The 14,964-nt window shown below is 53.7% G+C and overlaps 1 protein-coding gene and 1 pseudogene across 5 annotated transcripts in view; both read right to left on the bottom strand.

The window, feature by feature from the left end:
- Ptp4a3 (protein tyrosine phosphatase 4a3) overlaps window positions 1-8,506 on the bottom strand; it is a 35,622-nt gene extending 27,116 nt beyond the window's left edge. For 2 of the 5 annotated variants that reach the window (NM_001166389.1, NM_001166390.1), the window contains exon 1: window positions 8,136-8,506. Coding sequence is in view for 1 of the 5 variants with exons in the window: in NM_001166390.1 (NP_001159862.1) it covers window positions 8,136-8,183 (48 nt within the window). In the remaining 4 variants the exon portion in view is untranslated. Of the gene's footprint in view, window positions 1-1,433; window positions 1,450-6,081; window positions 6,722-6,802; window positions 6,855-8,135 lie in introns of those variants that run through there. The other 3 variants (NM_001357591.1, NM_001166388.1, XM_030248427.1) reach the window with 3 other exon arrangements.
- Gm22106 lies at window positions 2,361-2,487 on the bottom strand (annotated as a pseudogene).
- Window positions 8,507-14,964: the final 6,458 nt, after the last annotated feature.

Raw genomic sequence — 14,964 nt, 5'->3', positions numbered from 1 at the left:
ACGTGGGCTGCACCCCACTAGCCCCTCTCTCCATACCATTTGCCACCACCTCCTAGAAGCCCACCTGACTACCCGGTAAGAAGAAAATCACCTTCCTGCAGCACAACCTCTAGGATGCAGAGCTACATGCTCCAAGAAGATGATTACTGTCCTCTGTCATCCTGCTGTGTATGTGTGTGTGTGAGAGAGAGAGAGAGAGAGAGAGAGAGAGAGAGAGAGAGAGAGAGTTTCTCCAGTATAGGACCATGCCTTTTCCACTTTTCTACTCCCATGAAGCTACTACAGACCAGGACTGCTTCCAGGGAACCTGGGAGGCAGAACAAAGCCAATAGCCTGTGTCCTCATCCCCCATACAGCAGCCAGGACAGTGGCAATGGGGTAACGTGGGATCAGGGCCAGCAGATGGGACTAAGAGATTCACACAATGCCCAAACGCACGTCCCTAGCTGTCCAGAACTTCCATTGTAAGTGGGGGTAGGGAGGCAGGCAATAAACAACCCTTCAAGACCCAGGAACCAGAGGCCCACAGTCAAGGCCATGGGAAAGTCCAAGTGTGATGTTGGCATCCTGTTCCTGTAGCGCTGAGCATAAAGGGGAAGGCCAGCATACAAGGAAGCTCTTCCCTGGGCCATTTACAACAAACGTGGCCAAATCTACAAGCTGAGCCGTGAACAGTGTTTAACTGCTGCGATCATCTGTTGTGAGCTCTGAAGCCACTACTGGTCCACACCAGCCCCAAGAGCCCTGACGGAAAGGGAAATCAAGGCACCAGCAGGCAGCACCCCCACAGGCCACAGGCCTGAGAGTGAAATCAGCGTTCGGGGGGTGGGGGGGTGCCCGCTAACACCCAGTTCAGGTGCAGCAGCTCAGCTCAGATAGCCAGGAATCAGCCATCCAGGCTGTACTTATCAGCCATCCAGCTTTGTATGGTATATCCAGGGCTATGTTCCCTAAGGCCAAGGGAAGAGAAGAGGCAGGGAGATCACCACGGAGGGACCACTGGGAGTTCTGGGCACCTCTAAGCTCGGCAACGCAATTCCCAGCATTTGCTGGGCCTCTGGGCAACCAGCCAGAGGAAAGCTGACCCTGGAGGAGGGGCCTCATTGCTGCCTTAACTGGGAGATTAGAGGGAACTGCTTGCCTTGGCAGAGTTTCAGGGCCAGTGGGCATTGCCAGAGAGGGCTGCCAGAAAGAAGCAGCATCCTCTCTGGGGCACAGACAGCAGGGACCCAGCAAGTGACACTGGGCCAATGCAGAAGCCATGATGGTTGGGGCAGGAGGGCATTATCCTGGGTGGGATAGGGGATCCTCCAAACACAGCTGAACTGCTTCCGGGAATCCTGAGTCACAGGGAGGTTCGAGCAAGAGTGCAATGGGAGCCCAGGTCCCAAGGGAAGGGGACAAGCCAGGCCTGCTTGCTACAGTTGACCTACCTCCTCCTTCTGGGCCAGCCCCGGCTTTGGGTGTGTCTGGTGAACCCATGGCCTTGGGATCAGGCTTCCACAGGATTCCACAGATCCAAGGAGGGGGAAAGAAATACAGAAGATAAGACACTACAGAGGGGAAACTGAGGCTTAAAAGGAGTGTTCTAGCTAGTAAGTGGCCATCTCTCATGCCACTCAGACCCGAAGGCATGGAGGCTGAGGTGGGCTGGCCAGCGAGACCCATAGTAGCTTTATTCTGATTTCCTAGAGCAGACCTATGCCAGCCTATCAGTCTTTTACTCATTTGAACCTTCCTCCAGATGCCTGGCTCCCAATGACCTAAATAATCTGCTGCCCATATACTGGGTTCCAGCCCCTCAACGCTGCTAGGGTACTCAATAACTCTTGCTGATTCCAAGAAGAAAATAGCACTCTGAGGTCTAGGCGCTCTACCTGGTGCTCCACCCACCCCCTACCCCACCCCCACCACCCCACCACCCCCCACCCCCCGCCATAGGAGAATGTTAGGCTCCTGGGGCTATGCATCTCAAACCATAGGATCAACCAGGGATGCTTCCCGATCACAGCCATGGGTCTGGGCCAGCTTTGGTTTGGATCTTCAGCCACCATTACACTGATCCTTACCTGAAGGTCACCTACTAGGAAACCTGGGCCCTTCCTGCACCTTCCAGACCCTGATCACTGATCACTGGCCCACTCAGCCAAAACCCAGCAGCCTCTGCCCGTGTCTCAACCTGGCCCTGTCCAGGGCCTGCAGCCCAGCCTGTCCAGGCAGGCCTCCTCCCTCTCTACGCAGTCTGCCAAGAAACAGGGGTGGGAACCGAGCAGAGTCAGGACAAAGGAGGGGGCAACAGGAGGGGCCGTGCCTAACTCCAGGTTGGTTTCTGGAATAGCCTTTCCTAGACTCCTTCTGGCCCTAGTAGCAGAGGGCAGCAATATCTAGCTCTAGAACCCCCAAAGGTCACTGCCTTCAGTTTTCAATTAGCAATAATCACGCCTTGGATAGACCTCGTTGGCTATGATACTGCCACTGTGCAAGCAAAAAAAGAAGAAAAAATGGTCACTTCCTTTTGAAGGGTAAACGGCAGTCTAGAAAGACTGGACAGGTCACCCCCAGTGTGATGCTTGGGTCTGGAGGTAGGATCCCCCTTTCTAAACACCTACCCTGAGTCTGAGTCTCACATCACCTACATACACCAACACCTCCTGCCCTATCTATCCCTCCAGAGATCCAGGTCATGGGTTCCAAAAGCCATTGCTACCAAGAGCCATTTGGTGCTGAGCCACACCTCAGGCTCTGTAGGGGATGGGTCCTTCTGAGAGAGACCACCCAGGACAGTGTCAAGAAGAACCCGACAGACACCCTGTAGACATTCCATACACTCTGGCTAACATAATCTCAGAACTTCTTGGTAAAACAGGCTATCATGCCTGCCTCCCCAGGGGGACAGTGGCCCAAAACATTCATGCTGTCCCTGGGGCAAGTGACAGGGACAATCCTGTACACAAGAGCTCACTGGAGTGGGAAAGGTAGAGCTCAGAGGCGGCCTACCGCTGGGCATCAGCTTCACCCAGTAAACACCTGACTCCCTGGCTGCCTCCGTCCACTGGATCCTCAGTCGTCTAGAGACAAGCGTCAGGCCCCTGGTTCAGTATGATGGCTCAACCCATCAGCTGCACAGTTGCTTTTACATGTAACTGAAGAGACACTGACATTCATGCCCAAACTGGTCCAGCCAAACTAGGGCCACCTGCCCCACCACCTGTGGCCCAACCCTGCTAACCACACTCTAGACCTTTCCCCTTCTCACAGGCACACAAGCACAACAGGGACAGTCACACTGTGGGCACCCATGCTCAGCTAGGGCAGTAGGCAAGGAGAACCAGATCGGCTGCAGGAACCTTGGAGCTGCCTGCTCCTGAGGTCCTCACTCAAAAAATGGGAGCCCATACCCTCCCACCAACCTACCCCACGAAAGCAGCATAGTCCCACAATGGTGGGCCTGGGCTCTAGTCCTAGGCCAAAGCCATCCCCAACCAGCAGGGTGCCCTAGGTGCCTATTCCTGTACCTCTAGGTCCAGCACAGCTGTAGAACCAGAAGACAGCCTCACAACCCGGCCCTCCCTTGTGGTCACCACTAATGTCACTAGACACTACTAAAGAGCCCCCACCGTTCCTGGCCCCATCCCTAGCACCTGGCCATGCAGAGGATAGACCCGGGTAGTCTGCTCACTCTGAGGAGGACAGAAAGGATCTGTAGCAGCCAAGCAGGAGGGTGTGTGGCCTGCAGGAAAGAACACACAGCACCATTCTGACTCTTCGGGCAGACTCCACATCTGGGACAGACATCTGGGAGGCACCGGGGCCTCTTGTGGGAGACAAGCAGGTAGGCATGGGGGAAGGGAGCGCAGTGCAAATGGTGGAAAGAAGGGTGTTCCAAGGAAGACAACTGTGTACACAATGTCACCCTAGTGTCCCTTTCAAGGGTTCTAGAAGAAGAAGACCTGGGTCCTAATGCTCCCAGGCTGAGCTACATGCTATATGGACACCAGGTGGCCAGCCAAGCTCCTGAGTCATAGTTATGTCATTATTATGACATCAGAGACCCCTCAGGGCCACCAGCGTCACTAGGCTAGCAGCCTGCTTTTTGTCTGAACTGTCTCTGACCCAACAGCTTTGGCCCAGCTCCAAATGATTACAGTGAGATTCAGGAGTGCTGGCCTGAGGTGCCTCTTGATAGGAAACACACAACCTCCACCATGTGAACTCCTATGGAGCCTTCAGAACCCCACAGCCCCATCCTCTCCCTTGGGCCTCGTAACTATACTTCATTACCTTATTCACTGTATTATAACATGGCTTAGAGGTGCACTACTGGTGGCCCCAGGGCCCTCAGCAGTCCCCTCTGTGCTCCACACCCTGCAGCCTGTCCATTTGGAGGATACAAGACAGGCTCTTTACATTTACAATACCAAGCTAAGTCCAGCCTAGTCCACAGCACACCACAGCCCTGTCCCAAATGTAACTCTCTAGATCCCAGAGCCCCAACTGGGTGGCACCTGAATAACAAGGCCATGCATGTCCCCTGTGGATTGATCCTTAATACCCATCTTCCCAGAAAATATACCACACCCCCAATTTTACAGGAGACAAAACTTCAAGACTAGATTAATCAGAAATTAGGAAACCAAGCCAGGCAGTGGTGGCGCATGCCTGGTCAGTTGGATCTCTAGGTTTGAAGCCAGCCTGGTCTATAGAGTAAGTTCCAGGACAGCCAGGACTACACAGAAAAAAGAATCTTATAGAAAAACAAAGACAAAAAAGAAAGGCCAGCTCTGGTGAGCTGAACCCAGCCTCACACAGGCACACGTGTAGAAGCTGAAGAGGCCACTGTGGGCAGAAAATGTACATGGGCCAGAAGGAGCAGATATATAGTCAAGGCAGCTAGGATAGAAGTGGGTGGGCTGGGAGGCTTCTTGAGGGAGGACAGGGCAGACAGGAGTTGCACATGGCCTACCATAAGTCAGAACCATTGCACACCATGCCATCAGAGCTATCAGGCTCATTGCTGTGGGAGCAAAGCAAGCCCAGAGGCTTAGGAAAATGATCAGTGTTCTGTCGGCTCCAGACCCAACAGCTCCCGGCTCTGGGCCTGGAGAGATATCACGGGGTACCACTTCACCCTCTGGAGCATCGCAGTCACCACTGGGCATCAGAGATTTGTGGCTGAGATCTGAACTCGCAACCTTTGGAAGAGCGAGTCGGTGCTCTTAACTGCTGAGCCATCTCTCCGGGCTCATTTCATACAGAGACGTGTGACACCTCCTAAGGCCAGCTTTGTTCCCTGCATCCCAACACTACAGCAGTGAGGTCAGGCATGCAACTTGGCAGCCCTTACACACCCCCAGGAACTAGCCAAGAGTCCGAGTCAGTGAGAGCCAGCTCCCCCCCCCCTGCCCCCGCTGCCCCCGCCAGAGGTCCTCCTGCCATTTTCTGTCCACCACCATCAGAGCTGCCTGCCGGACTGAGGAAGCAGCTTTCCTTCAGTTCCCCTTCTGCCAGACCAACTACACGAGCTGGCCACCCTCAGCCAAGTTCTGTGGTGGCAGGAGACAGTGGGGTCCTGGTGGGCTCCTACCTCAACATCCTCAATGACCATCTGTCCAGGCTGCTTACCCTTGCCCTATCCATCAGCCACTAAGGTCCTGATCCTACCACCAACACCTCCGAGTCAAGTACCCAGGCCAGGCCAAGAGAAGAGAGCAGACAGATATCTGGGGCTAGCCAGTTCCTTCTCAAGGGGACGTTTGGGAACATTCCCACAGCATCCCATCCTTAGGCTCACAGTAAGAGTGCAAGGGTAGGAGCCCCACAGCCTGTCTCAGAGCAGGCCACAGACTCCATGTGTTGTCTTCCCTCTCCTCACTGCAGGCAGAACAAGGCTAGACCTTAGGGGCTAGACCTGACTCCGCTTCTCCAGTGCCAGTATAATCTGAGAATGGGGTTAATAACCTTGTGGGAGGATTTGAGGCCATAGGCACCACCCAACGAGTCCATACTACACTGCTCTCAACACTAAGACTCTGGGCAGTTTCCTCCAAAATATGCAGCCAAGTAGAGAGGTACACCACTTACCCAATGGACACAGCACACTGTGACAACCGGCCTGGAATCCACTCTGCCCCTCACTGATAGGGTCAGAGGGATGGTCACTCTGCCTGCCTTGGGGGCTAAGCATGGCATCCAGTCCAGCCATGCCTGCAGCTCCCTACCAGGAGTCGCCTGCTTAAGCCGGCTGCATGTGGACAGGCTACGGCAGGACCCCATGGACAGTGAGGTGCTGTCCCATCTGGCCTGACCCAGAGTGCCTAAGCCAGGACTCGGGTCTCTAAGGGACCCAAGACTTAATGCCCAGCCTTCAAAGGTGACCCACTGACATTCATGCGGGAGGCAAGAAAGGATATGGGGTCCTATGCCCCCAAGCTATGCAGAGAAGGAAATTGAGGCGAACCAAATCCTAGATAGGGATCTCTTAGGGAAGATGAAAACCGGGCAGATGTTGAGGGAATCTTCCGCACCCCTAGAAATGGGAGCAGAGTCACCCTTTTCACCCATCAGGTCTGGTCGCCACACCGAAAAAACAGCTGGCTGAGTCCCCACTCCTGGCCTCCCTGCGGCTCCGGCCCTGCACGTGGCAACCACCGGCCGGGTTCACACAGGGGCTGCCGCGGGGCGCGGCCCCCGCCGGGAGCAAACACTCAGACCGGCGCGCGTCCCCGCCTGCGCGTCCCCGAGGCGGCGCCCCCGCCGACGGCCCCCTGCGCGCCCCCGCCCGAGCGGCGCGGTGGAGACTGACCTGGCGGTCCGGGCGCCGGCGCCGGCACGACGCGGAGGGCTCGGCACGCGCGCGCACAGGGCGCGGCCTCGGCGCCGTCAGGACGTGCGCGCGCAGGGGCGCGGCCTCGGCGTCGCCGTCTCGGGGCGCGCACCGGGTCACGTGGGGGCACGACCCAATGGGAGTGTACCGGTGCACGCTGTCGCACGCGCGCGCGTGGTCTCAGAGGATCCACTAGAAACCGATTTCTTGTGGTCGATTTCTTGTGCCCCATAGCCTAGGCACCCCAGGCCAGAGGCTCATCGGAGCTCCTAGAGGCCTCTGCTTCTCCATAGGTCTCCTAAAGAAAAGTCCCTCGCTTCAAGAAAAGTTGGGTGGCTCATGGGCCAGCAAGCAATAGTCACTGGGTCTGGGGACCTATGGTTGATTTTGAGACCCCTTGTGCTAAGCGGATTCTGGGAGAAGGGCGCCTCGGAGATCCGGCTCAGAGACTAGCTCTCCTGGGCTGATTGTCCTCTGTCTCTGCCCACCCTCTGGAACCTTCAAGATGAACTCTACAAAGTGCCACAACCACCCAGCCTGTGCCCGCCCCCCCCCCCCCCGGGGCCAAAGCCAGCATCAATCCAGCAAACCAAAGGTCCCTCTTCCAAAGACATTCATTCATCCACTCTTCCTCCGTGGTGGGAGAGACGCCAGAAAGCTCTCTGTGTAACGTTCTCAAAGTATCCCATACCCCATAAAGCGGGTGAAGGCCAGAGACCCCCACTTTATCCCTAGGCCACCAAACTGGGTCCTTAGCTGTCACCTCACACTCTCTAAAAGCTCTTCCCCCAATAGGTGAGTTGCCAAGACAAATGGGGGATATCCCAGTCCGGAGAAAGGCCATGCTCCCAGCTCCAGTAAATTCAATACCTGTTTCAGCAACAATGGCCCATCTCATCATAGAGCTGTACGCCCATTTGAGTTGCCGATTTTTGGGGGTTTTGTTTTGTTTTTCGAGACAGGGTTTCTCTTGTATAGCCATGGCTGTCCTGGAACTCACTTTGTAGACCAGGCTGGCCTCGAACTCAGAAATCCGCCTGCCTCTGCCTCCTGAGTTCTGGGATTAAAGGCGTGTGCCACCACGCCCGGCTTTGAGTTGCCGATTTTTAAAACAGTTTGACTTCCTATCACATGGACAGCCCCACCCTCCTCCTTCTCTAACCTTTCCTTTCTCTTTTACCTAAAGCCTTGGGAGTTTTATTCCAGCGTTTCCGCTGGGAACAGGGGGTTTGCCTTTCACTCAGTCTCTGGAAGCCTAGAATTTCCATCTCACCCAGGTCCTGGCAGCCAGAGGCCAGGAGAAGGTACAAACCTGAAGGTTTCCAGCCAATGCTTCAGACACTTGCAGATGCCGGACCATGCACTTGATCAAATCCAAAGTCCCAAAAGTTCACCTCTTTCCTTGGAGGAAGCTCTGTAGCCCTGTTTTACAGAGTCCCTGACAGAAGTTCGGGGGGATACAGAGTGAAAAGAAGGTGCACTGGCGGGAATGTAACGGGGGCAGGGGGGGGGGGGAGATCCTGAGGTTTCCGTGGTAAAGGGAACCTTAGGCTGGCTTAGTCTACACTAAGAGAGATGGTGAGATGGGGGCTGGGCAAGGGGAAGGCAGAGACTGAGTCAGAGCCATCCTTCCAGAAGCCGCAGATACAGACATAGCCCCGCTGAAAGCATCCTGCCCTCTGCACTAAACCTATTTGGATCAGGAAGACCCAGAGCTACCTGCCCTCGGGGACAGCAGGATCAGCAGATTAGCTCAGAGGACAGGGAATGAGGTCAATGCTAAGTGGATTTCCAGGAAGCTACTACCTCCGGCCACCAGGCCTGGCCCCAGGTCAGCAAGGTTAGAAAGGAGGGGCCCTGGCTGGGGAAATGCTGAGCTAGACACAGGATCCAGATGGGGGGGGGGGGTTGGAGAAATTGTAAGGCCAATGCCACAGAAGTGACTTCTGAGCCCCCCTCCTTGGGCTGCATGATGTAACCCCTGACTTGTCTTCCCATCTCTAGAGAGAGTGGTGGTTAACAGTTCTAATCCTAGGGCCATGGAGAAGACGGAGCAAGACAGCACTCGCCATACTTGCTTGCTTTTGCCAACCCAAGACACACTCTTCTAGTGTAAATCCATAAGGATCCTTCCTGTGGATAGGCGTGAGCAAAGAGACAAAGAGCTTGTGGTAAAAAGAAGGCCAGAGAGGATTCAAATAGGATGAGGTGCAATGTGGTACCTGCTCTGAGCCACCTCCCATAGCCGTCCTAATTAACCTCAGTGGGTGTGGCCATTCTAGAGAACACAGCCTTCCCCTCACGGACAGAGTCTTACCTCTTATAGTAGGAGCCCTGAAGTACAAAAGGAATGGCCTCAGGCCAGCTCCCACGAGCAGGGAAGCCAGCAGTAGAAACACACCCCAGCATCTTACCCTGCTACCCTGGGGTATCTATCCCCAGGTCTCCTGTTGTCTCTGGAAAATGTGCCCTGGAGTTTTATAACCAGGGAAACCTCAGGAGCACACTTGTATTGGCTTCCTCACTTAGGGTCCCTCCTCTCCCATGATGACTCGACTAAAGCCAACTCCCCCATCACAGGCCCTGCTGCTGTGAAGGGGATTGAAGCGGGCAGCAGTTCCCTGACAAGAAGCAGAGACAGCTGGAGGGAAGCAAGGCTCTGGGGCAGCACAAAAGAAGAACTGTAGAGATCATGGTAGTATGGCTCGTTCCTGGGTCCCCTGTTGTGTAACTGTGCCACTGTGCTGGTTCATTTATCGGAGGCTTAGCTGTGCCGCGATGAGTCGCAATGGCAGTTAAACAACATCCAAGTAGCCTGAAACAGCCAAACTGTTGTTAGCTGCAGGTCTGTGGCCAAACAGACCAGTTCTGGCTTGGGATCCCACGATACGGAGATAGTCAGCCAGAGATGCAGTGGACCATCTGTGGCTGGCTAGACTTAGGATCAGCCTCCAAGATGCAGGCTCAAAGCCCTCTGGGAAATTCCCTCTTGGGCTGCATGAGCATCCACACCAATGTTCTCTGTAAGTCAAGTGGAGAATAGGCAAGAAGCGGGGATGCCTGTGCATGATCAAGCGTCAAGAAATGGTGATGTCTGTCAGTCATCCTGGCATGGAAAGGAAGCACTGAGCCCATGCAGGCTGAGACTGAACAAGTGTTACAGCAACATGGCTGGCTCCTGTGTGAGACCAAGATGCTTCCCTTCCCAAGATGGGGTGGCGTGGAGGTAACTACTGTGCACATGGATCTTCTGAGGCTACCAGAGGAAATAGTAAGGGGTAGGGGACATCAGAGCTTGCATCCTTTCATAGAGAGGGGCAGAAGGAACTCCCTTGGCAAGCTTAGAACCTGCTGGCTCCCCGACATGTTTGTTGAGCATTGTAACAGGTTGCCCAGTTCAGGGTATAGACGGAAGCCAGACAGCCCACTCAGATACCTCAGGTCCAGCAATTAGGAGCATCAAGGAAGGCATATGGGGCTAGGCTTCAGAGTAGACCATTCCTGGTGTCTGCCAGTCAGTAGACACAGCAGATAAGTAAAAATGGGTGCCTGGATGTCCAGGCTCTCCTCTCAGGAAGGAGGCTGACACTCAGCAGGCAGAGAGCAGGGAGTCCCCAGAGAGTCCCCTCTGGTCAGAGCATCCAGAAAAAAAAAAAAATGGGGCATCCTAAAGGAACAATTGAGCCTCCTTGAGGGGAAGGGACAGGTGTGTCCCAACCTCCTGCTCCCTTGGCCTCTTCTGACACCTGACACCGTCTTTGGTGGCTCCAGCATCTGGAAGTACCCTTTGAGGAGAGGCTCCTGCCCATGAAGATGCCAAGACACAAGCTGCCCACCATGCTGCAGCCTGCCAGTGTTAGTGTGAGACATGGCACGTTAGCGCCCCCTTGTGGTTGTTCTGGTTAGAGCCGACCATGTGGACCATTCTGGCTTTGGCTTTCCTGCCCTTCAGTCCTCGCCCTCCAAGGGAGTGATTCTAACTCAGAATCTTGTGACTTCAAGATCCCTGAAAGGGTGTAGGGCAGTGGTTCTCAGCCTTCCTAGTGCTGCCACCCTTTAATACAGTTCTTCATGTTGTGTTGATCCCCAGCCACAAAATTCTTTCCATTGCTACTTCATAACTGTAATTTTGCTACTGTTTAAATCGTAATGTAAAGATCTGTGTTTTCAGGTTGGAGACATGGCTCAGAGGTTAAGAGCACTGACTGCTCTTCCAAAGGTTCTGAGTTCAAATCCCAGCAACCACATGGTGGCTCACAACCAGCCGTAATGAGATCTGACGCCCTCTTCTGGGGTGTCTGAAGACAGCTACAGTGTACAGCTGTACACTGTATACTAACATATAATAAATTATAATTTAAAAAAAAAGATCTGTGTTTTCCAGTGCTCCACGGCCACCTCTGTGAACAGGTCATTCAACCCCCACGAAAGGGTCATGACCCACAGGTTGAGAACCGCTGGTGCGTTCTTACCTCATTGTCACTTGTAACCTGTCTTGTGGGCTGGCTTTGAGGACAGTGAGAGGCAATATGGTAACACAGGGTCTCTACCACCACCCACTCAGGACAGAAAGCTAAGGTGCAGGGAGGTACAGCCACAGATCACTCTGGCCATAGGATGTACCACTCTAGGTATGCACTGAGACCCAACCCTCGGAATAGCTCCAGGCTGGTTGTTACCCAGTCCTCTAAGGCTAAGCAGTAAGATGCTTTACCAAGACTTGTGAATACTGCACAGCCAAAAGAGAGCACTGAAGTTTCAGAGAATCTCTACCCTCTTATGGGGGATCCTAAGGCACCACACAGCTCTCTGGAGTCCAGGGTCCAGCCTGGAGCAGGCAGTAGAGAGGAACAAAGCAGAGCCCAGTAAAGTCTGAGGAGTCCATATTGGGTTTTTATTTTTAGAAATAAAAACCTCCTGGTCAGGAGAATAGAATCTCTGGCCTGAGTAGATACCTAACATTTCAATTGGGCGGGATCAACACACTAACCTGGCCGAGGGACTACCCCTAGGAAGGCAGGCTCACTTTGGACGGTGCCAAAGAGATGTACAGAATAACTTCATTTCGTGAGATAACGTGCTTTTCCTTTCCCCGGATTCCCTCCCCAGTGCAGAACTCACCAGACCACAACCATGAGGCTTTGTAAGTCTGCCACAATTCATGGCTTTCCCTTTCCTTCTAGCTCCTCTCTAAGCATGCTTTTGTAACACTCTGAGCTTCCCCAACATCATGGGCTCTCTTCCCTTTATCTAAAGATCCCCTCTCCTACATGCTTGTTCACTGTGTGCCTGACCTCTGTGGGGTTCTAATTGGCTTTTCCTCCATTTCCTGCTCTGAGTAGCTGCCAAGATTCACAATTTGCCTGTCCTGTTTGGTGGTGGTGGTGGTGGTGGTGGTGGTGAAGAGTTTTTGGTTGTTTGGTTGGCTGCTTTTGGTGGCTTTTCAAGGCAGAGTTTTATCCTAGCTGTATCTCTATCTGTCCTAGAACTCGCTCTGTAGACCAGGCTGGCCCTGAACTCACAGAGATCCACCTGTCTCCATCTCCCAAGTGCTGGGATTAAAGGTGTGACCTCCATCGCCCGGCTGTTTCGTTTTGCTTCATCTCTAATAAAATTATCCTCAAGCTTCCATTTGAGTTTTTCTTACATTATTTTATGAATGCCACTAAGAGCCCTAAGAGGGGATCTCCATTTTCCGTTATCACTAGAACTCTCCCCCAGGACAGTCTTAGCTGCTGGCGAGCATGAGGGAGCTGGCCAGCCACATCCCTGCACCCCACCCTCAGGGGCCAGGACCCCATCTGAAGCTCTTAGGTGTCAGGACCCCAGATGTCAGCCAGAGACCCCATTCTTTTGCCTTCTATATACCACAAGCACGGCATGTTCTCAAGTGGTGCCCACCACCTGTCCAACCACTGAAACCAGAATACTGTGTCAGTGCCACCCTCCCATGCTGTCCACAGGTGGTCATTAGGAGGGACACTGAGTCCTCAATGGGTGTAAGAGTCAGTGCTGGAGAGAGAGGGGTTCATGTTTCCCAAGTGATGATTGCACTGGGCTCTGAGGGTCAGTGGGGTCAGGTCTGTCCAAATGGAAGCTGGAGGGTTCAGTATGCCCCACCAGCTAATTGAGAGGGTCAGGGGGTCTCACAAGGCTCCTTCAATGGGTCTGCAGAGGGGGTCCTTAAAGACTCATGGATCAGTGGCTAAGATGAGGCACCCTAATCTTGCACCTCCCCACTCACCTCTCCACCTTGGTTCAGAAGCCTCATGTCCTTCAACCCTCCAAGAGCACACCAGTACATGCCCGTGCACACATGGAAACCCTCCATGTGTTAGGTCCCAGCCGTGCGACTTCAGACAGGCCAACTGCCTCCCTGGGGTATGTTTTGCCCTTCTACAAATGCCATATCTTGGGCGTGTACACAAAGGAATCTGCTCTGACAACGGAGTCGCAGCTGAATGGATAAAGAACTGTGGCGTTTATACACAGTGGGGCTTTATTCAGCCATGACAAAGAATAAATATGCCCTTTGCAGGAAAGTGGAGACCATCTCAAGGGAGATACGCCAGGTGTGGGGTGGGGTGATGAAGTACAAGCTGGGCTATCAGAGAACAGGAAGGAACCCCGTCGTGAGGGTCAAATGTGGTGACAGGAAGACAAGATACAGTCAAATGACTTAGATGCTTTTCTGTAATATGAGGAAACACGCTACATAAGAACCAGAGGGAAAGGGCTGAAGAGATGGCTCAGTGATTAAGAGCACTGACTGCTCTCCCAGAGGTCCTGAGTTCAATTTCCAGCAACCACATGGTGGCTCACAACCACCTGTAATGGAATCTGGTGCCCTCTTCTGGTGTGTCTGGAGACAGCTGCAGTGTACTCACATACATAAAATAAAGAACCAGAGGGGAAAATCTTAACCAAAACAACAACAAATATATGTGTGTGAGTGTGTGTGTGTGTGTGTGTGTGTGTGTGTGTGTGTGTGTGTGAGTGTGTGTGTGAGTGTGTGTGTGTGTGTGTGTGTGTGAGTGTGAGTATGTGTGTGTGTGTGAGTGTGTGTGTGTGTGTGAGTGAGTGAGTGTGTGTGTGTGTGAGTGAGTGTGTGTGTGTGTGTGTGTGTGAGTGTGTGAGTGTGTGTGTGAGTGTGTGAGTGTGTGTGTGTGTGTGTGTGTGTTGTATAAAATGGTCCCTGAAAATTCTTAGTTGGGGTCCCTGATGTGCCCATCCTCAGGCACAGCCAGCCCTGGGCTGAACCTATGGGCCCAGGAAGTGTCACAGACTTTTCCTTGCTTGACGGTGCGTGGAAGGCAACCTGAAGCAGGCCTGCGTCAGCCCGCAGCACCTCCAGATGCCTGGAGGGGAGAGGGACATGACCCTACACCTCTAACCACCCCTCCCCTTTGGCCTCAGCAGTGGTAGGCCCTCTGTGTGTTAAATAAGGGCCTTTCAGACCATGACTAGGCTGCCCGGCAATGACCACTCTATTCCAGAGCAGAACAGCCCTGTTTCTGCCTTGGGGTTTCTAGTCCTCTGTGGAGGATAACAGGAAGTTTGTGATTTGGTTGAAATGGAAAACAGAACTTGTCATTTGTTTGCTCTGCTGTTCTGACCAAGTTAGATTAGGGCCTCTGAAATGGTCAGGAGGAGCAAGATACAGGGGAGAGAGAACAATGGAGGGACTGGTGACTGGACCATGGTCCTCTGTCGTGGTCCCCTCGAGTCTCGACCCCAGTACCGCTCCTCATCCCCTACCTCTTTCCCTGGTCCCACACCCCACCCCTTATCCTCTTCCCCGGCCCCTCAAATGGTAGAAGGAAGAGAAGAAGAACGCTGATATGACTCCGGGGCAACATTCAGATAGACTGGGGAGTACAGCAGGAAGCTTCGGGGAATGGGGTGACACAGAATGCCTCAGGCATCCAAACAAGACTCCACAGAGGGCAGACGGACAGACAATCCATTGACCCAGGATTTGGAAAACCTGTAGTACCCAACAAAGGACCCTAGCGGGTGGCTGTACCTGCTGGGTATGGGCGCCCCCTGGAGGAAGCCTGTGGGAAAACAGTAGCCAGCCCCGCCGGGGGGGGGGGGGGCAGGAGTGCGGGGGAGGTTTGGGAGGGACGGGGACAGACACG

The sequence above is a fragment of the Mus musculus genome, chromosome 15 (assembly GCF_000001635.26).
Source record: "Mus musculus strain C57BL/6J chromosome 15, GRCm38.p6 C57BL/6J".
Lineage (NCBI taxonomy): Eukaryota > Metazoa > Chordata > Mammalia > Rodentia > Muridae > Mus > Mus musculus.
The sequence above is the reverse complement of the archived record's forward strand: the minus strand, read 5'-3'. Positions and strand labels throughout refer to the sequence as shown.